This window comes from Microtus oregoni, unplaced genomic scaffold, assembly GCF_018167655.1.
Source record: "Microtus oregoni isolate MIOR12 unplaced genomic scaffold, Mior012 000052F_004, whole genome shotgun sequence".
In the NCBI taxonomy this organism is placed as follows: domain Eukaryota; kingdom Metazoa; phylum Chordata; class Mammalia; order Rodentia; family Cricetidae; genus Microtus; species Microtus oregoni.
The window spans coordinates 59,238-84,180 of NW_024543816.1; the positions used below are offsets into that span (position 1 = coordinate 59,238).

The 24,943-nt window shown below is 40.0% G+C and overlaps 1 protein-coding gene across 8 annotated transcripts; it reads left to right on the forward strand.

The window, feature by feature from the left end:
• The first annotated feature begins 235 nt into the window (after positions 1–235).
• Positions 236–24,836, forward strand: LOC121437400 (PABIR family member 2). 8 transcript variants are annotated; one of them, XM_041637281.1, is made up of 9 exons: positions 236–430; positions 2,937–3,015; positions 8,228–8,271; positions 8,351–8,405; positions 8,667–8,768; positions 9,056–9,141; positions 10,080–10,144; positions 14,661–14,757; positions 22,039–24,836. In XM_041637281.1, exons 1-9 carry the CDS (start codon positions 333–335, stop codon positions 22,181–22,183), a joined length of 771 nt encoding a protein of 256 aa, XP_041493215.1. In that variant the 5' UTR covers positions 236–332; the 3' UTR covers positions 22,184–24,836. The 8 variants fall into 8 exon arrangements, with proteins under 8 accessions (XP_041493215.1, XP_041493219.1, XP_041493216.1 ...); XM_041637285.1 differs by having other exon boundaries at positions 22,933–24,836; XM_041637282.1 differs by having other exon boundaries at positions 10,083–10,144.
• Positions 24,837–24,943: the final 107 nt, after the last annotated feature.

Sequence of the window (24,943 nt, forward strand, 5' to 3'; positions counted from 1 at the left end):
ATATCCTATGCACTCCGTTTCCATCTTTCCTTTATCAACCTCTGCGCCTCTTTCCTTCTCCCGTCTTTGTCTTTCCTCCATCCTTTTTTTTCATCCTATTCCCCCTCCCAACACAAGCTCTCCATCCTCCTCCGCCCCCCCCCCCCACCCACCCCCACATCCTGCCTCATCTGCATCCTCCTCTCCCACTTTTCTCCGCCCTCGCGCCCAAGCCTCCGCCCATTAGCCCCCGCCCCCAGCTGCCAGTCCCCAGCAGCTCAGTCCTGCAGTGAGTCCACAGCAAAGCACCAGGAGCTGAGCACTGCTGGCTGTGCGGGCTAGCAAGTCTCCGAATGGCTCAGGAGAAAATGGAGCTGGATTTGGAGGCTGACACATCTGATGGGGGCACCCTGAGACGGGCCAACAGTGCTCCCCTGATCCATGTGCTCAGGTGAGCTGAACTGGGGAGGACGGAGTGTGGGGTTCAGAGATTTGTCCCTGGGCAAGAAGTCTTCCTTCCCGAAAGTGGCAGTTCGAGTTCATCTGGACTCCAAACTGAGGGGGTTGAGGTCTTCTTTTCTTCACTGTGGCTTGGCTCCCTAGATGGAGGGAAAGTTTGACCTCACACTTTGGCCACGTCTGTAAAAGGGGCCCTTTCTACCTGGGGGCCATGTTGTCCAGTTCTGAAAGAGAATGTAGAACCTGCCTCTGCTGACAGGTTGCTTCCCCCTGGCTAATTTCCATCAGGGCAAGTGAAGCTGAACCCCCTGAATTAGGCTTGTAACTTGACACCTGTGTCTAAGAGCTGCTGTTTCTATGCCGAGTTTAGGAACCCTGGCATTAACAGAGGTTTGCGTTAAGAAATCACAGTTTATCTAATAACTTGGGATTACATGGTGCGCTTCTATCTTATTAAGTGATTTGGATTTGTTACAGTGTTTTCAGTTTTTAAAGCTGCCTGAAATGCGTTTCAATGCTTAAGAAGAGAAAAAAGAGATGGTTTGTGGCTTAGGTCTGTAAACACTGGTTTGAGAAAATAATGGGGGAAAACATCACTCCTTTAATTTTAGTGGCAGGATGTTGTCTCTTGCAAACAGGGAATTTAAAGCGAAACTGTGTGATAATGAGGGCTGGTTGGCTCACCTAATGAAGCTATCACACTTGACTTTCGTGAGTAGGCGACCCCCTCCTAGAGGGCATGAATACAGCACACAGGGAGCAATATTTGCCCACCACAGTTTTTCGAGCACAGCTGAAGGCTTGATAATGCTTTGCTACCTATTGAATTGCTTATAACATCTGGATTTTGCAGAGGGGCGAGTATTTTTTCCCTAGATTTAAATATGGTTTTGAAACGGAGGGAATGACGAAGTGACTGTTGCATTTGTGATGTTGTCCTTGGCATCAGCAAGTAATGTTTGGATGTTTAAGAGGAAACTGTTTCGTCTCATCCTCCACCCCACCTTCTCTCTCCTTATCTTGTGAAAGTCTGGTAAGCAAGCAATTGCTAGGGCCCTGGGCTGTCCCACTGACCTGCATTTAGACAATTAAGGGAGAAAATCCCACTGTTTCGAGAACCACAATTTAAGTAATTACTTGATAGCATGATGTGACAGCCAAGGGGAAAAGAGACCAGGCCTGGTCTCAATTGTCACTAGCTAGCTATACTGAGTGAGTTATTTCTTTTCGCATCTGTTTTCTCATTTAAAAACGAGGATAACTGAAATAGATATTGTCGGTGGTCTCTTAGAGCCCAGTACAGTTCAGTTTTGAAAATCCTTGTGTTCCTATCATGGCAGAACAGACTGCTAGGCACTTCAGGGATATCGTACAAAGGCGAATAAAGCACCTCGCCTGAGAGACTTAATAACCATTTACACTTATTTTCTATTTATTTCCATTTTTCCCTTTTCTCCTTTTGTTGTGATGCTGGAGAACCTTTTTTTCCTTAATAGAAGGTAAAATGTGAGCTCTGTATGTAGCTGTTTAACAGTGTCAGTCTGTTAACGTGTGGGGGGGCCATGATTTAATCCACATAGATATACAGACATACAAATGTACTGGAATGGTAGTGTAGCTCAGGGTAGACCTTTTGATGGGGGTATACAAGGTTCTTCCTTCTGTCTCCAGCCCTTCATTAAAAAATAAATAAAAAGGAAGTTTTTCCAACTGTGGTGGTATATGCTTGAGCCCAGGAGTTCAAGACCAGCATGAACAACAGCAAAACCATGTCTTTAAAAAGCAAGGCGTTGTCTCAAGAAGCTGTCATCTCCCAGCTCCTTTAAGTTTGGAGTCGGGAATGGTTGCCTTATGTTCGTGGAATGAGGAGAAGGTTGTGCTGTGCCTTCAGGGAAGCAAGGCTCTTGAGATAGGTGTGGAAGGAGAGGATGAATGTTTGACAGATGATGGCAGGGCGTGGGAGGTCAAAGGGGAAACATGAGCAAAAAAGGGAAGAAAAAAGCAAACTCTTCAGTTCTCTCTATTCACTTGGACCTCAGGATCCAGAGACAGAGCAGTAGAACTGGTGCATGGGGCAGAAATGTTAGGACTGCGCTCTTAAAAACAGGACTCCCTGCTTCTTAGGTGGTAACACGGGCAAAGCAGTAAGTAATCCTCATGGTTCTCTGGGGTAGAGAGAGGAGCTGCTCAAATCTGACAGGAACTGGTTTGGGGGTGTAGTTCTGACCTGAAGCAGCTGGAATGAGCCAGTCTGGAGCTCCGCCCTCCACCTCTCAGAGCTGTCCCCCAACCACTGAGGAGATCAGTATCTAGCAGAAGCGGAGGCCGCAGCAGCACTCGAGCCTGGCCTGCCAAGAGGCTGGTAAGGAGGTCCTCGTCTCTAGGAAATGATGAGCCATTGAAGATTTCATTGTTAATTGCGGATTGGAGGGTGTTGAGCTCAGCTGATGGATAGCTTCCTTTAGAAGACGCTAATCCTTTTATTTTTTACTTTTCAGTGACCTTTCACAGGTTTTTGAGCCATATCCACTTAGACCTCGGAGGAACAGTGCGACAATTATGAGCCATCATAGCTTGGTAAGTATCAAAGTAAGTATGGGCAGTGATTTAGATGGGCGGGAATACTTTCAAATATAGCTCTTTCTGGGAAATTATGTGCTGTGCACATTTTTTTTTCAAAAAACAAAAGATTTATTTCACCCATCTTGTTTACTAATTTTGCAATAATGGCCATTCAGCTTTGGGTACATACACACAAGGGTTGGGGTGGGGCTTAAAAAATTGCCTTCCTTGCTGTAGGACTTTGTATTTGTAAAAATCATTCTTTGTTATTTATTTCTACTTGCGTCACAGTTGTGAGGTAAATCAGGAGTAAATTCCAAATATAGCTGAGAATCGTGGTCTTTATTTGTCCTAGGATGTAAAAAAAAAAATCACCTAAATAGTGGCAGAATGTTTCTGACACTCATCTGTCAGATAACACTAGTTGTCTAACATAAAGACCCCTGGAAAATCTGTGTCTATATTCCCAGAAGAGCGGACAAGTGTGGATTTTTCTCTGTGGCAGAGCTGTTGGGAATCACTGTATTCAATGGCTGCACTGGGGAAATGATGAAGAGGTTTTTATATAGTAGCACTTCACATGCAGAGCTCACTCTCTCGGCAGCTTTAGCCATCGGAGATGTGAGCACACGGGCCTCTAAATGGCTGAACTACATTTCCATAGTCTGTGCACAAAGGTTCATCCATTTATTTATAGGACAGCCTCTCTGACCCCTGAATCATCTAAAATTTATACACAATTATAATAAGCTTCCAACTCAGTGGTGTGGTAGAGGCAGCAAATCAGAAGGGGTGCATTTGGGTTAAAGGTCTGCTAATAGTTGCTAGCAGGGGAGGAGAGAGAAAGGCAGAAAAGCAGACAGGATTTTCCCCTCCCAATAGTTTGTGGTTTGGCACAAGAGCTAAGAGCCTGTTGATAGTCCCGAGGGTGTCGCTAGTATAGAAGCTTATGGTAACGTTCTTAAGGATCCCTGGTCATTAACCTTTTCTTAATTTCCAGCAACATCTACCCTTTGATTGTATTTACATGGTACAAAGTCCTTTCACTTTAGTTCATGTAACAGTCTCCACAAAGTAGAAAAGAGACAAGACGACAGGAGGTGGGATTTTTCCCAGTTACAGGCAGCAGCAACTGACTCATGACACTTGTGACTTGCTTAGGATCACACAGTAGATGGCAGAGCTGATACTGGACTAGAGAGCTTCCAGGCCATTCTGTTTGGTTTAACCTGTTTGAGAAAGGGGACACTAGAACACATTTTAGAAAGATTTCCACTGAACTGGGTAAAAATACTTAAAGAGGGGACGTTAGCTATCTAGAGGTTTGATTCGCTTCACCTACTTCCCTGACAGTACTTGAAAATATAACTACTTATTTTTGTTGGGTGTATGAAAAATGTTCTTCCGTGTTATACAGCTATGCTCCTGATAAGAGAAGCATAGCAAAGACGGGGAAAACGAATTTGCCTCTCTGCACTTCACTTAGCTCTTTTCTAAGAGGTGAAGATTCTTATCCACTCTAGTCTAGGCTCATCTGTCATTACTCCACATCCTTTGCTCTGGCTGCCTCATTTTCTAAAGGGCCATGGTAATTCACCGAGCCTTGTGCTCTCCATCAACCCCATCCTCCTCCTTTCTTGCGTTTTTGCTCCTCCAGAACCTACTTTAATCCTTCTATCTCCTTTGTACACATTCCCACACCATCATGATATTAATGACACTCTATACTAATATTACAGCACACTGTATAAATCTTAATGTGCTCATCCGTGTCCCATAGTAACAAGGAAAGAGTGAGACGTTGGCAAATGAAATGGAAAGGAAGAGATGGTAAAAAGACAAGCAGAGGGGTAGGACCTCCATAATTTGCCAACTGATTAGCTATATGTGAATCGTCTAAAATTTATACACAATTATAATAAGCTTCCAACTCAGTGATGTGGTAGAGGCAGCAAATCAAAAGGGGTGCATTTGGGTTAAAGGTCTGCTAATAGTTGCTAGCAGTTGATTTGGAGGCCAAATTACATTCCTTCAAAATAATCATAGTCCTGTCACAAAAATGTAAGATATAATTCAAACCAATGGATTTTACAAGATTGTAACAGTCATAATGTAAATAATTGCTATTTTCCATAAGAAATACAAATGAGTGTGTAATAGTACAACATCAAACATGACAATTATTCTGCTTAAGCAGCCTTATGCTATTACAACTTTTTCAAATAACAATTTTGGGAGAAGGAGGATTCCAACTGACTGAAATTGTGTTTCATTGTGACCAGGGGAGTGGTGTTGTCTTGATTACAAGGAGAGAAGTTGAAAAGGTGGGTAGTTTGAAAGGAAAGATTAGTTCTCTTAGGGGACTGAGGTACCACTGATGCCATGCTGTTCTCCAGAACCATATTCTAAATCTTTTTTGTTGTTTAGTCTACTAGCCTCCTGATTTAGCACTATTTACTTCCAGCCAAAGACACTTCTCATTTCACAGATAAAACAGACCCTTATCTTTTAATTTCTTAAATGATTTATTTATTTTAGTATGTCTTGAGTCTGCATGAATATACATGCACATGTGCATTCAGGAGCCTGTGGGGGGCCAGAAGAGGGTGCTGGAACCCTTGGAATTGGAGACACAGACAAGTGTGGGCTGCCATGTGACTCCTGGCAATTAAACCCAGGTCCTCTGCAAGAACAGTAGTTCTTAACCACTGAGCCATCTCCAGTCCTGACACCTGTCTTTTATAATACCAGTTTTCTTCACCTTCAAATGCCTTTGTCTTCACATATGGTGCTACTCCCTGGTGGTTAATACGTTTTCTGGTGCCCCTGTCACTTGGGGTCGCTATTGTCTCCTGTCTTAGCCTCTCAGTCTTTTCCTCTCTAAACCTTTGGCTCCCACCTTTCCCCCACACGTATTGTAAGGGACAATAGTCTTCTTTCATGTAGGTCTGTCCTTCTTTTCTGTTCCCTTCCCTGGCCTTTTTCAAAGAAAAATCTAGCCTTCACCTTATCTAGCTCCTTGTCTCCTAATTTCCTGCTAGTTGGTAATCTTGCTGCTTCTACCACAACTCCATTAAAGGCCGTCCTTGAAAATGTCACTAATGCCCACTTAATTGTCTGTGTCAGGGGGCTCATTTCTTATCCCACTTGAGCTCTTTGCTTTCCTTAACACCATTTAGCCAGCATCTTCCTAAAGCTCTTAGAACATCTTTTTTCCAGCTCATACATTATTCTTGTTTCTGGTTCTAGACATCGTTCTGTTTTTCTCTCTCTCTGTTTCAGAGCCACTCTATAGTTTTGACTAGATTGAGAAGTTGTATGTTTAATCAATGTTGCATTTCAATTTCTGACTTCCTCCACATTTTTGGGACTATCCTCATTTTGGCTCTGTGGATGAAGGTCACTACCTTTTGGCATTCTTGAGTTCTCTGGATGACGCACACGTATGCTTTCTCACACCAGCCTATTAGAGTAACCCTGTCTTATTTCCTTACCTGGTAGTTTAGAATTTTCAGTGAACTCATTAAAAGTTCAGTGGTAAACTTGTGTTGCTTTCTTAATGCAAAAAAAAAAAAAAATGACATTACAAGCCGGGTGATGGTGGCGCACGCCTTTAATCCCATCACTTGGGAGGCAGAGGCAGGAGGATCTTTGTGAGTTCGAGACCAGCCTAGTCTACAAGAGCTAGTTCCAGGACAGGCTCCAAAGCCACAGAGAAACCCTGTCTTGAAAAACCAAAAAAAAAAAAAAAAATGACATTACAAAGGATTTTACTTGTAAAATTTTTCTTGTTTCAAAACTTAGAAGAGAAAAATACAAAAAGGGTGGGTAATGGAGGCATATCTTTTAAGGTAAAATCATGTCTCCGTGGATACTTTTACTTGAATTAGCTTTTGCCTAAAAAGCCCATTTTTGTACTTCTCACATTAGAAATTTTTATTTTTTAGTTGTAATAGCATAAGGCTTCTTAAGCAGAATAATTGTCTTGTTTGATTTGAAACTCTTACAAGCTCATTTGTATTTCTTATGAGAAAATAATAGTTATTTACATTACAACTGTTAACAATTTTGTAAGATCCACTGGTTTGACTATATCTTGCCTTCTGTGACAAGATTGTGGTTATTTTTGAAGGAAAATAATTTCGCCTCCATATTAAAAAATGAGGGCTTGAGACTACTGATAAGAGTCCTTGTCTAGCGTGCATGAAGCCCTGGGTTCAGTCCCAGAACTCCATATACCAGATAGTCCAGAGGTAGAGACAGGACGATCAGAAATACAAGGTCATCGTCAGCTACCTAAACAGCGAGTTCAAAGCCAGCCTGGGCTGTGTGAAATCCTGTCGGAAGGAGAAGAAAAGATGATGTAAAGGAAACAGCAATTCTTTTGAAGGTTAACCATGCCGTCTTTCTTTGATCCTAGCTAGGGCAGTGTGCATGCAAGGCAAACGCTCTTTCCCTTAAACTGGTCTTGCTTTAGCTGTTATGGTTTGTGGTGATAACATTAGAAATCAGACCTTAGAGATGATTTATAGTATGGAAGCAAAATGTTCTTCTTGCCATTTTAAAATTTTTTTGAGAACATTAATCATATATAAAGTGTTATGTCAGGTTTGTTAGCCTATCTTTACTCATTAGTGCATCAGTAATAAAAGTTGATATCATTGGCATTTTTTCTTTCCCATTTCACATAGCTTCTTATTTTAGATTAGTGGAATAATGAATACTTCCAAGGCCCAGTCTTTTTTCCCTTAAATTTATACAGCTTTCCATTCATTTGGGAAAAGTGCTAAAGTCAGGGCCTGTCTGGCAACAGATGGTGCTTTGAGGTTGGACACCTGGTGTACTTTCTAAAGACTGCATGCATTGCCTCTAGTGTATTAATGTTTAGGGGTTGAAGAGCAAAGTGTCTAAGAATATGAAGAACTATGGAGGAAGAGGTGGAACACTAATACTGACAACGACGGAAGCTTGGTGACTCACACAGTAGGAAATGTTTACATTTAGCTTACTAGCTCGGGTTAGAAATTTAAGACTGAAATCTTCAAAATTAGCAAGGGTGCCACTCCTGGCTAGAAGCATCATACTTCTGAGTCTGCTCTAAAATACAGGTAAAGCATGGTTGCCAATCTCAGAATGGTAGTTCTGATCACCTGGGATTATTTCAGTGTTATTTGAAATAGACACATGGCGTAAAACTATGATTTAGCACATGTGCTTCTCCTTATAGGAAGAAGGCCTGGATATGATGAACAGACACACTTCACATGAAAGGTCAGTGGTTAGGAAGGGCAGGGCCTAACCTACTGTGTCTTGTTTGTAAACTCTAATGGCTTTTTTTTTTCTTTTTTAGGGATGCTCAAGCAGGAATGCAGATAAGCCAGTCGTGGGATGAAAGCTTGAGCCTGGTAAAGTGTTCCCATGTGTGCTTGTTTTGTAACTTCCCAGAAATTTTTGTATTATTCAACTGTCTTGGTAGATTCTTTCATAGACTAATGGATGGCCTTCCTGCTTCCAGAGTGATTCTTAGTTTTGATCTCTGCTTTACCAGCAAAATGTTTGAATGTGTCCATTTCTGTTCTTCACAATATAGGCATGTTGTTGTAGTAGTACATAGGATTCGTGACATGCTGAATATGCTGAATGAAGGTAATATTTTATGTTTACAGAGTGATAGTGACTTTGACAAGCAAGAGAAGTTATATTCTCCAAAGAGAATTGACTTTACTCCAGTTTCTCCAGCACCTTCCCCAACCAGGGAATTTGGAAAGGTAGGATATTGTCGACCAGATATTAACTGTCTCTTGCACAGCAAGCTGTTTATTCTAAAATATATATACACAATTCAACTCAACTCACCTTCAAAGTCTCCATAGATTTGAAGAAGCAATGAAAATCTATGGTAGTGAATTGGGAAAATGTCATATGTATGAGGCACTTGCAAAGCTATACTGTTTCTGTCATGTTTCAAAAGAACCTTTTAAAAACAACAAAAGAAAAGCATCTTTGGAAAACTGAAGTGCTGTAGCAGTTTCGATAGTGCATGTACTTTCTCTAGCAGAGTTTGTCACCATCCTTGCAAATGTTCGTGAGTAGCAGCGGTATGCCACCGAGTCCTGTTCTGAATGCAAGACATTTTTCAAGGTAAGAGAATTTGAGTGTTAGATTTGGGGACTGGAAAGATGACTCAGTGGGTAAAAGCACTTGTTAGCATGAGGATCTGAAGTGAGACCCCAGAACACATGTGTAAAGCTCATCATGGCCATGAACACCTATAACCTCACTGGGAGACTGAGACAGGAGGATTGCTCAGGCTTGCTGGCCACTTAGTCGAGCTCTAGATTTAGTGAGAGACCATGTCTGACAGGAATAAGGTGAAGTGTGATAGACCATCTTGCTCTGGACTCCAAGAGCATCAGCACACAGGCACATGAACTTGGACATGTGTGTGCACATGCATGCATCTCACACACGAGAGAGAGACAGAGAGAGAGGGGTGTCTGGAGTATCACTCATTATTTTTTCCTTGAGTTAATTTTACTATGGAATTTTTTAGACATACATCAAAATAGTTAGAACTTTATAATGAACAACCATATGCTCACCACTTACATTGAGGCATTAACATTTTACAAGATTCTGTGTTTGAGATTTAATGCTGATTGATGGATTGATTGTGATACCAAGTCTTGAACCAAGAACCTTGTGAGTACTGGGCAAACTCTATCACGAAGCTACATCCCCAGTGCTTAGTGTTGATTTATATTCAGAGAAAATACACACACACACATACACACACACTACCATGCTAACACCCTTTTTAAAGATAAAAGACGTTATAGATCAAAATCCAAATACATTTTTTAGTAAGACACATTTCTTCAAGCAATTGTGGGTATTTTGCAGTAGAGAATACTTTTTAAATGGCTTAAAATGCCCTGTTTTTTCCTATCTTCGTATGTTTGAGTCTAATCGCCCTATATATAAACACTGTGTATTTCTGACTATATGACTGTCGATGTTGCTTATTTGCTAGGTTGTAATGCTGTGGGTCTTTCATCCTATTTGTTTATTTGTCAAAGCAGGAGGAATCAGAGTCCAGTCAAGTGCATCAGACCCAGTGTTCTTGGTCCTCTTAAGAGAAAAGGTATGTGGCAAATATAGTTGACAGGACTGTGCTGCATACTTCAAATCTAAGAGAGCAGACCTGAAATGTGCTTATACCACCCCAGAAGAAAAGCTAAATAGGTATGGTAATTCATGTATTTGTATATGTACCGTTGTACACCTTGCTAAGTACATATATTCATTTTAATAATATTGGGAGAAAAGATTCATCATACTTCTGACATTGAATTTAGCCAAGCTTGAATTAGAAACTAGAATTCTCATCTGAAATGAATTCACAGAATTAATTTTCTTTTTTTTTCTAAAGAAATGTTAAATATTTTCAACATGTTCTGTACAGGTTCTATGTTACATAAATTATTTTATGATATATATTTTTATAATTCATATCTGAATTATGTTCTTATATTCATATTATTGATGTATATTCCAAAACAATTGCCTTTCAGTGATCTCAGAGATGCATAGCAAATACATCTATAAACACGAAGTTTGCCTAGAAGTGGGACTCAAGTTCCCATCAACAAATTATACCTCAGCAGAGTACAAGTTGTCCAGTAGTCAGGTCTGGAAAGTTTTCAGTGTACGTGGGTGCTCTCTCAGTTGCTTATTTTGAACTACAAAGCACTAAAGTTTTCTCAGTCTGCAGTAGACTTAGATGTTTATGTAAACCCTTGATAGCATCTGTTTCTTTAAACATGGCCAAGATATTTGATAATTGGTTTAGTCATTATTCCTGGCAATTTGACTGTATAATTAAAAGTGCCAGGTGCCATTTTACTTTATTTTTTATTATTCCTTTTTTGTTTTGTTTTGATACAGTCTTATGTCACCAGGCTGGCAATGAAGTCACTATATATATAGCCAAGACTGGCCATAACTTTTGGTCCTTTTGCTTCTGTCTCCCAAGTGGTATGATTATACAGAGGCGCTGCCACATCCATCTAGGTTTTTTTCTTTCATTTTTTATCAGCATAGAAAATACGGTTTTTTATGGCATTTTCTTGTATAGTTTACACTGCCTCATCCCTTTCTCCTCCTATTGCCCTCCCTCAATGCTTTTGTGTTCCCTGTATTTTTAACCTTTTTCCTCTCAAGACCTCTTTTTCTCTTCTTATAAGCCCACATAAAAGCACATATATAAAAATTCAATCTGAAATCTTCATGTTTTATCGACCCACATAGTTATTTATAATTTTTAAGAGATTTTTTAAATTTTATGTGTACAAGGGTTTTGCCTGATTGGTGTGCATCACATGCATACAGTGACTGTGGAGGGCAGGAGAGGGCACTGGATCCTCTAGAACTGGAGTTTGAACAGATGGTTGTAAGCCACCCTGGGATTCTGAGACCTGAACCCAGCTCCTTTGCTAATACAACAAATGCTCTTAACCACAGTGCATCTCTCCAGCCCACATCTATCAAAAACATACATTGAGGGAAAAAATAACAGCCTCTTTAGCAAGTGGTACAGGGAAAACTGGATGTCCACATGCAGAAGGATGAAACTAGATCCCTCTCTTTCATCCTACACAAAAAAAGCAATTCAAAATTGATCAAAGGCCTTAATATAAAACCTAAAATGCTAGAATTCCTAAAGGAAAACACCTTAAGCTGCGGGTATAAGCAGATGTCATTTTAAAGAAGAGTTTTTCCAATTGCCTTAAGAAAAAAGCCTGGGCAGATGTTTCAGTGGTTAAGGGAGAATGCTGCTATATTGTAAAGGACCTGAGTTCTGTTCCCAGCACACACATTAGGTGGCTTTTAGCCACCTGTAACTCCTGTCCCGAGGGATCTGACACCTCTGGCTTCCAAAGGCTCCTCCATTCATATGGATATACCAACACAAATGCAAACACACACATAATTAAAATGATAAAATAAATCTTTAAGACTTAAAAAAGAGCAGTTCAGCTGAGTGTGATGGTTCATGACTGTAATCCTAGTATTTGGAAGACTAAGACAGTAGAATTACCAGGGCTTGAGGCTATACTGCATATAATAGCATAGTGAGTTTGAAGCCAGCCTAGAGTATAGACTGAACTGTCTCAAAAAACATTATATATATGGCTGAAAAGATGGCTAAATGGTTGGGACTACATACTGCTCTTGCAGAGGACCTGGGTTCAGTTCCAAGCACCTACATGGTGACTGCCAATCCTATTTCCAAGGGATCTGATACTTTTCTTCTTTTGGCCTCTGCAGGTACCAGGCACACATGTGGTACACATGTATAAATGTAGGCAAAACATTCATACACATAAAAATATGCAAGTCTTTTTTATAACCCTCAAAAATAAAGCAATTCAGATCACCTTCAGGACCACTAAACTACACTAGGAAAATGGCTTTGGTGAATCTTTCTAGCCTTACACTCACATACAAATTCAGAAGTATTAAATTTGATCCAACTTAGAATTAAGGATAGCTAGGTATGGTGGCACACAACTGGAAATCACACTTGTGTAGTGGAGACAGGAGACATAGTCAACTCAACTTCATGAGGCTCAGTCTCAAAAATATCAAAGAGAGCTGAAGATGTAGCACTATTGATAGAGTACTTGTGTAACGTGACGTGTACGAAGCCCTGGGTTTGCTCTCTGCTCTAGCCTAACAGTTTGGCGATGCATGCCTGTAATCATAGCACTGGGCAGGGAGAGGTAGGGGCATCAGGGGCATTCTCTGCTACTTGGGGAGTTCAAAACTGGAAGTCAGAGGCAGGTGGATCACTATAAGTTTGAAGACAGACTAGTTGCACAGTGACTTCTAGACTACCCAGGCCTACAGAGAGTTGTAGCCATTGGTAGTTTGCCCATACTCCAGTGGATGGCCCCAAACCCATGCACATATGAACAACACTAATGGACTTAGTAGGTTATAAAACAAGTCATAAGGATATGAAATTGGAATGGGATCATGGGAGGATAGAGGACCCAGGGGGAGTAGGAGAGGTGAATTGGTGATGAATATGATATTTAATTGTTTACATATATGAAATTATGAAAATATTAAAGATGATGTGCTTTGGAAAGTAGGTCCTGATATAGTGATACTATTTATATTTAGTAAATCAAGTCCCTTTATTTAATCTTGGAAGGAATCATTTATAACCTTAAGAATGCTCTTAGGAGTATTAGATAAAAGTACACTTTAAACTAAGGTTATTATTGTTATTGTTATTAAAGTAAAATCTGTCCAGTAAGTTAATGGTTTTTGTGTTTAGTAGCTATTCCAAAATCAACCAGTAGGTGGAGGGATTCTTTGCTAGAGTTTAAAACCCAGTTTTGAAGCTTCACTGAACAAAGCAAATACTATAACTTTTGTAAGTGTCAGTAACTTACACAGAAGCTCTAGAAGAAAAAGTCATATTATTTAGTTCATAACAGGGGAAAATGAAGTTTGCATGTATTCTCATTTTCTCTTTTTCTGTCATAAGTAGTTCATACAGTTTTCAGTTCAGTTCCATGGTCCTACTGAGGTATAGCTAAACTCCTGAATTCAGTAGGTTTCTTTGTGCTAGTTTCCTTGCGTGTTTGAGACAGGGTTTCACTCTGTAGTACAGGCCGGTGTGGCATTCTGGGCAGCCCAGTTGCTCTCTACCTCACAAAGGCTGGGATTACATGCTCACCACATTTATCTTAAATTGTCTTTTCCATTCTGTTTTCAAGCTCAGATAAAGACCATCAAATCCAAGTAATATGCACAATTGAAATAAAAACAGAGTTTGGGTCAGGAGAAGAAGCAAACAACCCTTACTAGTTAGTGGTAAAATGTGAAGCGGGATTCCCATTGGTGCCATGTTTATGATTACAAGTTCAGTGAAAATCTATAGAGTTGAGCAAACCAGTACAGTTCCAAGTTTGTGAACTGGGTTACTGTTACTGCTTTCAGGTGTACTTTCAACTATATTTTTATATTTAGTATAGCATCTAATTCCACCTTCTATTTCTACACTATCAGAAAATACATCTTGTTGCTGTCTCAAGGATGTGTTAAGTTATTGAAAGATATAAAATAAGTACTTTTTGCAAGCCAAAGAATAGTCACCGTGAGCTTTAACTGTTTGGGAATACCTACTTTGTCTGATAAAATCAATGTTTCTTTTTATTGGAGAGAGAGAGAGAGAGAGAGAGAGAGAGAGAGAGAGAGAGAGAGAGAGAGAGAGAGAGAGAGAGAGAGAGAGATAACATGCTATACATAATGCATGAAAAATGAAAGCTTTTTTTGGTCAGTTATAAAAAACATATTTGTTTTATGTTAAAGTATATGAGAAAGTCATTGTTTTAAGGGGGAGGTGTTTGGAGAGAAGGTCTTATGTAGTGTAAGCTAACCTGGAAGTAGCTATGTAGCCCAGGTTTAAACTCTTGTTCTTCCTGCCTTTGTCTCTGGAACTCTAAACTCCTGGCACATGCGGGAACTTTTATGTAATAGCTTGAAGTATTCTGAGCTTTGGCTATGCAAATATCCCCCTCATTTTAGCAGTGGTCCTGTGTTTGTAGAATTGTTTTATGGTAGCTATGTTTCTTGTGTTGTAGGAGAGATGGAGACAGAAAGCCAGCCTAAGAGACTCTTCCAAGGCTCTACCAGCATGCTGCCTACAGATGCTTCGCAATTGTCTGATCTCAGTTCATGGTAAAAATGAAATGAAAAAACTATTAGGGTATAATTCACGTTACAAAAGAAGCACATTGAAAGAATATTGAGATAATATAAAATGTAATTCACACTCACACAGGCAAGTCTCCACAGAGGTGTAGATGGTTTTGAATGACCAGGTCCTCTGAAAGTCCAAGTACTTCTTTGGAAGTATGTGTATCCTTTTTGCACCTTTATTTTGTTCTTAGCTTGCTAGGTCAGACTTTCTCAAGGACAGTGTGGTGTCGTGCCATCAACTGACTGGTGTGAGAAAGCCTCTGGGTTGCCGTGGAGAAAATGCATATTGATTACTCCTGCTCTGCTTGCATTTCATGTTCCATGCTTTTGACTTCTCAGAGATGGCTGCGTTGTCGTAACCATGTGTGTCAGTCAAACTTTTGTTCACTATGACAAAATCCCTGGCATGAGCAAGGGGGAAAGGATTTATTTCAGCTCATGGTTTCAGAAGTTCCAGTCTGAGGTTCTCAGGCTCTCTTGATTCTGGGCCTGTGGTGATGCCGGTCATCGTGACAATAGGAATATCTGGTAGGGCTACTGCCCCCGGGGAAGCCAGGAAGCAGAAAGGAAAGAAGAGACTAGGGAAAATGTATGACTTTCATGTTCATGCTCCCAGTAGCTTCCTTGCTCCTAAAGTTTCTGCCACTACCCAAAATAGTGCCACTACCCAGGCAAGCAGGCATTCAGCACATGAGCTGGGAGAGGACATTTCATATTCAAAACATTATACTTGTGGTATTTGCTAAGTAATGTGATCTATTATGATAAGATCTTTTTAGAAAATGTATAGTTGTCAATCACAGTGCTAATTAAGATTGCAGTTTCTCGTTGCATTTTGAAACATAGTCTTACTGTGTAGTCCAGGCTTACCTCAAGCTCACTGTGTAATCCAGAACTTACACCCCTCCTGCTTTAGCCTCCTGAGTACTGGGACCATGGACATGTACCATCAAATCCAGCTTAAATGTGCAGTTTTATAGTAACAGTTACTAATTCTTATGGTCCAGGTCACATGATTCTCATTCTAGTTTAGGCCTGAAACATCAGTTACTAATTCTTATGGTCCAGGTCACATGATTCTCATTCTAATTTAGGTCTGAAACATAAGGGTTTTCAGTGTTTGATGAGAGAATTGACTTCTTTTCCTGTTCTTAAAATTGAGCAATTGGATGCCGACAGACATCTGGGAGGAAGGCATAGTAGCAGTTCCTAGGTAATATTTTGAAATCTTTCAGGATATTCCAGTCAACTTGCCAAGTACCCATATTTTATATACAGTTGTGTAACACCTTTGAGAACTTTTTGATTCCTCGGTTTTATAGCTGAGAGTCCTTTTTTAAAAACCTCACAAGGGCATTCACTTTAAAAATAGAATGGAACCCTCTAAATGGAAGAAATATAAAAGCCACTCGGTGCTGTAAGGGTGACAATTTCTTTTTCCCAAGTTGCATGTGCATCATTTTGTTTAAGCTAACTTGTACTTCTAGGTGAGCAAGTCCTAAGTTATTGTCATTCATGAGGCTTGCTGACTGGTACTGTTGGAATACCTTTTAGAGTTTTCCTATTTGTATCTTCCACTGTCTCTCTGTGGCCTTGGTAGTTCAATTGCTAATTTTAGTACAGTGTGTCCTTCCAGATATGTAGAGATTGCAAAGAGCAATTCCTGGAGCTTGTCAAGGGGACTAGTGGGTGAAACTATATACCTGGTGCACAAAAGCACGTGGCTTTTATGGTAAAGTGTGAGTATAGGCACATGACTATAAATAGATTGTTTGCCCAGTTATTTATCAAGTGATCCAATGAGGAAAACATTCACAAGGAGAATGAGGAGCTGGGTGTGTAGCTCAGTGGTAGAGAGCATGTTTAGCCTGTACAAGGCTCTGTTCTGCCTTCAGCATGGCAAAAAATGCATGGTGAGACTTATATATATTTATATTTTATGTCTTTTTTTACATTACCACAAAATAGGAAAAGAAGTTCATGCAGATTAGAAAGCAAAGATAGGGAGCAGGTCATGGTAGCACATTCCTGTAATCCTAGCACAATGAAGGCTGAGACAGATTGCAGTGTTGGAGGCCAGCCTAGGCTGTAGTGCAACAGGTTAGTCTGAAGTATTTAGTAAGGCTGTATCAAGCAAAAGAAAACCAGAAGGAGGTATAGCCCAGTGTCCAAACACTTCTCTAGCATGCTTGCCACCTGGATTTTATCCATAGCAAGACCAAAATCCAAACAGAAACAAAACAGAACAGGAAAGGAAAAGACACAGTATTTGTTTGTGGTTCCCATTCCTTGCCTGGGCACTCGTCTTTTATCAGCACAGCCTTAGCTGGCGATGGCAGTGCTGTAGTGGAACTGGAGCTGTTGTTACAAACCATGGGTGTACCTGTAGGAGCTGGGAGGCTCCTAGAGACATGGACATTAATGCTAAATGAAACCTAAACTGAATGAATACTGAGTTGAATGGGTCTGCCTGAGCTACACAGTGAGACCCCTTCCCCGCAACAAAACAAACCAACAACTGGGACAATGGCTCAGTGGGTTGGAACACTGACTGCAAAGATGAGGACCCAAGTTTGGATCTGCAGCACCTATGTAAACGCCAGGCAAGACCATACACACCTATAACTTCAGTGCTAGGGACTGAGGAGAGAAATAGATGCAACACTGGAGCTTACTGATTAGCTGGCCTCGCTAAGAGAGCTGGGAGCCCCAGGTTCAGTGAGAGCTCTTGTCTCAAGAGAGCAGGCCTAGAGAGACCCAGCATCCTCCTCTGGCCTCCTCTGGTCTCTATGTGAGCAGTGACAGACATGAATATTCATATGCACACACATGTGTGTACTACACACACAGCCTTTCAAAAGATAGTTAATTAACTTTCAAGTAATGTTTTTAGATGAATTGGTGACATCTCAAAGGATCTTAAAGCTTAAATTTGTGTTAAGATCTGCAAGACACCATATATACTAAAGATGCTGACACTTAGGTCTACAGGGAAGAAATTTTGTGAGTTACTCTGAATAATGAATCTGGATTCTGCTTTTACAGAAACTTCTGCCTCTTAATGCAGTTCCATTGGTCAACATCATATATCCATATTCTTAGAAATGGGGCCAGAGATAGGAACCACCTGTGTCCTGGTTTCTGTTGCTAAAGATGGCAGACCACTTAATAACAAAAACAAGGAAACTTCTTTTGCTGTCAGTTAGAGAATGGCTCAAAGATCTGATAACTAGCAGATATGAGCCCATCTTTTTAAACTTTATTTCCTATCCCATCCCACAAAGAGAAGGAAAAAATACATTTCGTAGTCTTTAAAGTTTATGTGCTAGTTAATAATCTTTAAAATCTGACATCTTTGAAGTATAAATTAAATTAGGACATTGAATGTGAACCCATTTAGGGTTTGTATCCATTTGGGCATACTGTTTATTTCCTTTTTTCCCTAAAAAATTCCTGAAATCCCTGTCAACAGAATGTGGGGAACATTGCCACTACAAAGCTGGAATTACATCATTTTACATCTAGTATTTGTGAACATCGAGAGTTTGAGCATAATTCAGAAGTAAGCCCTATTTGGCACTTCAGCTGTTTTTTTGTTTTTGTTTTTCATATTAAGAGCTCCCATTCTGTTCCTCATCCAGCTGGGAATAAGAGTGTATGTGTCTACAGCACTTGAAAGCAAACAAAAGTATTTTTAGGGACCCTAGCCCTGTGGTGAAGATTAAGTGCTACCCTGCTTTGCCTGTAAAAGGGAAAAATTCTCAAGTTTTCTTGCCCAGTGCATCATTGTTTGATATGATGCTTAATTTTAATATTTGGAGTTAGATTTATCGTTTGAGTCTTCTCATTATATGGTCTAGACTGGCCTAAAATTCAGTATGTATCTCAGCCTAGTCTTGAACTTCAGATCCCCCTGTCTCGTGAGTTCTGGGTCTACACTTTAGCTATCATTATTTTTAATGTTTTTGATTTGCTTTTTGAGACAAAATTCTACTCTGTATCCAAAGCGAGCCTTAAACTCACTATGTAGCCAACGATGACCTTGAACTTCTGATGCTCCTACTTCTGCCTCGGAAATGCTGGACGCTCCTGTGTGTCACCATGCCTAGATGATTTTTCTACAATTTTTTATTTGTTTGTTGTGTAAGCCCATACACACGGGGAGATCAGAGGACAACTTTCAGGAGTTAGGTCTGTTCTTTGAACTCAGGTCATCAGGCTTGGCAGCAAGTGCCCTTACCCACTGAGCCATATTGCCAGTACTCCTAGCTTTTTAAATATATATATATATATATATATATGTATGTATATGTATGTATATATGTATGTATATAATAGTATGAATCAGTTCACTTTCAATTCAGATGGTCCTGTGTCTAGTCTGAATTTTCTTTACTTTCCTATCATTGTCTGGCTTTTGGCCACTAGTAGAAGTAAGACTCGTTATCATTGGCACTCTCATTAGATATTATATGAGAAAATAAGAAACTCAAATTGGACTGTACTCTGTTGCTTTTAGAAGCGCTGGTGTAAGATGAGATGGTGACCCACAAGAGTTACTTTCACACAGTGATCTCTGTGGCTTGCACAGTTACACAAGTCCTGTTCTACATGGGTCTAATGATTGGCCGATATGACCTGTGGCTTCTGCTTCCATGACCATGTGACCAGATTAACTAGAACAGAAACCAGGTCTTAGTTCAGTGGCAATGAACTAAGTTAAGCTTTACTAAGTTGTGAAGCTAAATTGGGGTGGAGACAAAATGTAGCTGTGCCATTTTTCCAACAGTGAGAAAAATTAGAGACTTTTATGTGTAATAGTAAAGAAGATATTTTGAAATGTTCAATTTTTTCTAATTGGTAATGTCTCTGTCATCTTTTTCTCTTAAGTAATCAACAAATTAGAAAAACATTGTACTACACAGTCTTATTTTGTATTTTGGAATAAATACCAGTGTCACCTAAGCAAACAGGTCTTGTTACAGATGAACTCTTCTACTCCTGAGCTCACTGTCATTCTGGTGCTTGCAATAAAGAATTCTTTATTTATCTTCAGATTATCTGCATGGTGGCCAAATGTTAATCTAAGTCTCTTTCTTCATGCCAAACGGCATAGAGCATGCCCTTGTGCTGCCCAGCCAATATGTGCTTTAGGAAAGTCAATTCATTTTAATATTAGTCTAGGCAAAATGCTACAGAGGAAAATTCACATATGTTCCAAAGGCAAATAGAAAGGTCCTTTTGATTTTCCAATGTCTTGGATTATCTGTGTAACTTTTTTTCAGTTGTTGAATAATTCATATTTTTGGACCATTTTGCCATGTGGTTGAACAAATATCAGAGCCAACTAAGTTTTCCAGACTTCTTCCTTAAAAGTGGTATTATTAATGATGCATTTGACAGCGGTGTACATAGTGTAGGAGCAATGTGGAATATACTGTTTCCATTTTTTATTTTTACTTTCCAAAGCCTATTTGTAATCTGTCTCCACCTAAAAGCAACCTTCAGGCAATAGAAAGACGACAGAGGGGACTGTGGTGTAGCTCCAGTGGTAACGTGTTTGCCCAGCCAATGTGTGAGGCCCTGGGTCCCATCCCTAAATGACATTTTAAACAATAGACCTAAAAAGGCAGAAGAGAAAAAGTTGCCCTTCATGGGAATAGTATAGGCCTGAGATTTACAAATAAACTAAACACTTCTTTACAATGGAAATATATCATCTTGGAAACTTACAGGAATAATATTAAAGACAGTGTTTCAATTGCCTATTTTAGAACAAAACAGGGTTTTCCAAAGACGCTAGTGACAGACTAGAACCCATATTTCCTTGAGTCATAATTCCTTCTCTAATTATGTTTTTCTTCCCTTTCACAAAATAAAAAATATCTGTGTAAACTTGTACTGCTGGACTATTCCAGCTTGGCTCTCACCGTGTTCGTTGACTCTATACTGTCTCCGCACTTGTCTGCTTTTAATTCCCAGAAGGGTCCTTGCTTCTTCCTACACCTTCCCAAATTAATGTCTATTCATCCTTCCCATCAAAACCCAAACCTCACCTCTGAGAATCCTTTCACACTTCCTCCAGGTTAGATCAGGTTGCCCATGTGTCAGACTCTCACAGCCCCCTTCCTTCCCTTTGTTACTCACATCGCCGAGTGTAATTATTTTTTATGAGCCTGATCATTTCAGTCCCTGTCTCCTCCACTATCCTGTATATTCAGTGAGGCTCGGGACCTTGTCTGTCCTTCAAGTAGCTACATACTTTCTACACTTGGCAGGCACTTGGTAAATATTAGAATAAGTGAATGAGTAAGTTCAAGGCAAATAGAGAGCGTAGATCCATGACCCCTGGGAACTGAAGCAAGAAAGGTGGCATGATGTTCTCGGCTCCACGAAAAGTACTAAGAAGCCAGGCTCAGGCGGGCCAAATTCATTTCTGGGAACACTGAGCATCTGGGCTGGGTGGGAAGCATCTTCCTGTACTGGCTTATGGAGACGTTTGGTGTCCAAATCAGTTTTAGTGGCAGGATGAAAACAGGCCAGTTGTTTGGATTAAAGAGACGTGACGGGGACCATGAGGAGAGAGAGTTTTAGAAACTTAACTGGAGAGTCACTGAAGGGTGGAAGGAGTCTTTTACGGATAGCAGGGAGACCTTTGGGTCTGAAAGGAAACAGTATAAAGAATTCATAAAATGAGAAGAATAGGAAAGACATGTAATTAGAAAAAAATCATTTTTAAAATATTTGCATTGAAGCCTCTTTGGGAGTGGGCAAACCAAGCGGTCAGTTTTAGGACAGTTGGAAGACTTTCCTCAAGAGTAGAAGTAGGATGTCTGTAGACACACTTAAGCTAGTTTGCGAATAGGTACCTTAGTAAACCGGTTTTCCTTCCTCTAAGGCTCTGGAAAAGTAAGAAGATAAATATAACAGCAATATTTTAGGCAGGAGATCAGGAACCCCCTTTCACAATAACCATGGCATGTCAAGAGGAACACTTATCATATGCTACATAGTCAGGTGCCTCCAGGGGGATGATCAAATTATATAGAACATTGCGAGTATTCCTCCGGTTTTCCATCGTTTTATAAATTTCACAGGTCCCTCAACATAGTACATTATGCATTTCATTGCTGTGGCCTTTATGCTTCTTATTATTTACCAATGCTGTACTGATGTGTGTGTCCTTGAAGTCATATCATTGCATGTTATGTTGACCCTGACACATGCATTCGCTTACAATTCTTTTTGCTTTGTCCTCAGTTCAGATATTTTGGATGGCAGTAGTATCAGCAGTGGCTTGTCCTCAGACTCACTGGCTACAGGCAGCGCTCCCGCAGAGTCTCCAGTAGCATGCTCCAATTCATGCTCTTCGTTCATCTTGATGGATGATCTCTCACCCAAGTGACTTAACCATTTCTGATTCAGTGTTTTAACTATTTCCCACATAAAACATTCAGTGAGGAATGCAGAGAACTTTGATCCGCAGTGGGGATTAAAGTTCGGCAGATTGCAGCCATTCCAATGCGCCCACTTCTGGGCATCTCTGTCTTCAAAAGTTCAATTTGGCAAGCATAGTCACCCTACTAACATCTGTTTTGGCTGATCTCATTTTGCGTTTGATGACTAAATCGCAATACAGTTTTGATTGCTCGGAGAATTTCTTCTCAGTGCCTCAAAGAGCACCTACTTTCAAGCATTTAAGGGGGCACTGATGTGTATCTTCCGTGATTGTTCCTTTCCCTAGCAGTAACATAACAGAGGTGATCAGAAATTCTCTTGCTTGAGAGATTTATAAAAATTACTGTTGACTACATACTTTCCCATCTCTTTATTTCATAGCAATATTTAAATTGCTTTGGATTATGTCAAATTTTCATTTCTCTGCATCAGCTTTAAGTACATTATTTTGTTTTCCTTTTCTGTCTGAGCTGCTGATTTGCCATTTCTCACAGAGGGGAGAAAACCCATAGTTGCTTCCATCACTCCCCTCATTGCTTTGCTGTTGGGATGTGTGCAGTGAAGACTGATCTTAGAGTGGAGACTGACATGGGCTTAAGGGGGCCTGCAGCAGTCACCTCAGCTTCTTAGGACGTGGCCACCACAGTTGCTATGTGAATCCCTGAGGAATATATAAAATATTGTTGATATTTCTAGGTGGTGTTATCAAGGAGAAGAAATTCCTGCCTTGACCAGATGTGTGGAGCATCTACAAATGAACGAGTAGTTATTTACACAAACCACTGTACAAAAGTAAGCGTCCAGGAAGCTGTCAGTGTCTTGGGTAGTATGGCGAGGCCTTGGGTGCCTTGGAGTACATTGCCATGCTGTAGGGACGTGTATCATAAGGTCTTGTGGCAAGTGGAAGCTTTCTCTATGTCTGTGCTATCTTCCGTTTGTCTTTGCCGTTTCCCTTTCGTCACTGAGTTTGTTTTGTCACGTGACTGGTGGGTTCTTTGGTTATCGTGTTGTGCTTGAGTCAGAGCCCAGTTCTTGTTCTTGTTTCCTATAGCGAGCAGTTTAATATCTGTAAGGAAGCTTTGAGGTACTGAGAGGGTCAATGCTCCCGTGCCCTCAGCTTCCACAAGCTTTTTGAGCTCTAAGCAGTATATATGCAGTGTGACGTAACGTATGCTCTGTCATTTTTACAAGAGAAAACTCCAACTAAAATATTTAAGAAATCCAAGTGTGATCTATTGTGACATTATTTAATATTTATTACACTACGTACAGTATCCGTACTGTTAGATTTCTTTTCATGTTCAACATGGTGGGTGACAGTGTTTGATATCCGCATTTACCTGCTAGAATTGTGGTATTCTATTTCTAAGTGAATGGAAGAAGCAAACAGAAAATGATTACACTTAAGTCTTTTGAAATCTAAAATCCTTAGAGGTGGTTTGAAGGAATTCCCAGACCAGAAATTAGTGTGCTTGATGCAAAACCTCTCTTCTGATCGTTAGAGAACATCACTCAGCTTGCAGCGGTCCATTAGAGAATCAGGTCTGTTCTTCAGTTTACATTCTAATCACTGCCATAACGGCTGTTAACAGCTTTCCTTCCCATGTTGCTTTAGCCCGTAAAAAGCTCATAATCCTTCAGACCTAACATAAATGTGCTGTTCTAAGAATCGCCCCTTGTGTGCCATTTTAAAGAAACGTTTCTTTGATGGCACTTGGTATATCCACTCTGGTAATGAACCATATTCAAAGGCTTTTGCCTTCATAATGATAAGAGATGGCTTTGTCTTTCAGGACATTTGTCATGTTCCCTCTTCTATACTTCTTCTTTACTTCCTTAAAGGGGAACTTTTGAGTTCAAATTTAGGGTACAAATTTAGGACTGTTAAGAAATAACCTTTGAAATGGGATAATATTTAAACATGTTAAAAATTCAGTGGTGAGGTAAAGCTGGAGCAGAGAACTGAAATTGTCCCAGTGGTTTGATGAGATCAAAGAGGCAGGGGCTTCACTTTCCTGTTTTAAGCCAACTCTTTTATTAATGAATTTAATTCAATGTTTTCAATTTTCTCTGTCAATTTCATACATGTATGTACTTCATTCTTATTGCTCTCCCTCCCCCACCCTCTCTCATCTCACTCCCACCCGTCAATCCCCGCTTCTCTCTACAAATTCCTTTGCCACATTTTTGTCTTTTCCTTTGTAAACTAATCTTTTGTTATTGTTGTCCTCTATGTTTAAACGAACCAGAAAGCTAAGTTTGTGCAGGGATTGTTTTGAAATACTAGATAGGCCATTCGCAGAGAAACTTTGTTGACAGTACCCCTTTATTTTTATATAAAGTCTAATATTTGCAGTGTAGTTATTGTTATAAAGTAAAATTCTTTCTTCCTATTCTCATATTATATCATATATTTTAAGCTTCTATTTGAAAACTAGTACAAGAAATGAAACCATAATAAAATCCTCTAGATACTGGTTTTGCTTGACTGACTTATAAATCACTGTTTTATGATACCTGCTTTTGGAATAATAGAAAGTTTTGTGAAATGTTTACCCAGTGTATATCTTAAGAATGTGAATTTAATAAAGCATAATACATGTATAAAAAGACAGTAGTTTGCAAGTCTGCCTCTCTTATTCCTGTTGATAATTATTTTCCGTCGTCATACCCCAGGAGCTTTTTCTGTTTCCAAGAGTAGGTCAGG

What these genes read in the sequence shown, in the direction of transcription:
- LOC121437400 (XM_041637281.1), top strand. Translation starts at nt 333, where the DNA reads ATGGCTCAGGAGAAAATGGAGCTGGATTTGGAGGCTGACACATCTGAT. An exon ending in TGGTCCTCTTAAGAGAAAAG is followed by an intron (nt 10,145 to 14,660) that starts GTATGTGGCAAA and finishes CTTGTGTTGTAG; the next exon opens with GAGAGATGGAGACAGAAAGC. An exon ending in TTGTCTGATCTCAGTTCATG is followed by an intron (nt 14,758 to 22,038) that starts GTAAAAATGAAA and finishes CTTTGTCCTCAG; the next exon opens with TTCAGATATTTTGGATGGCA.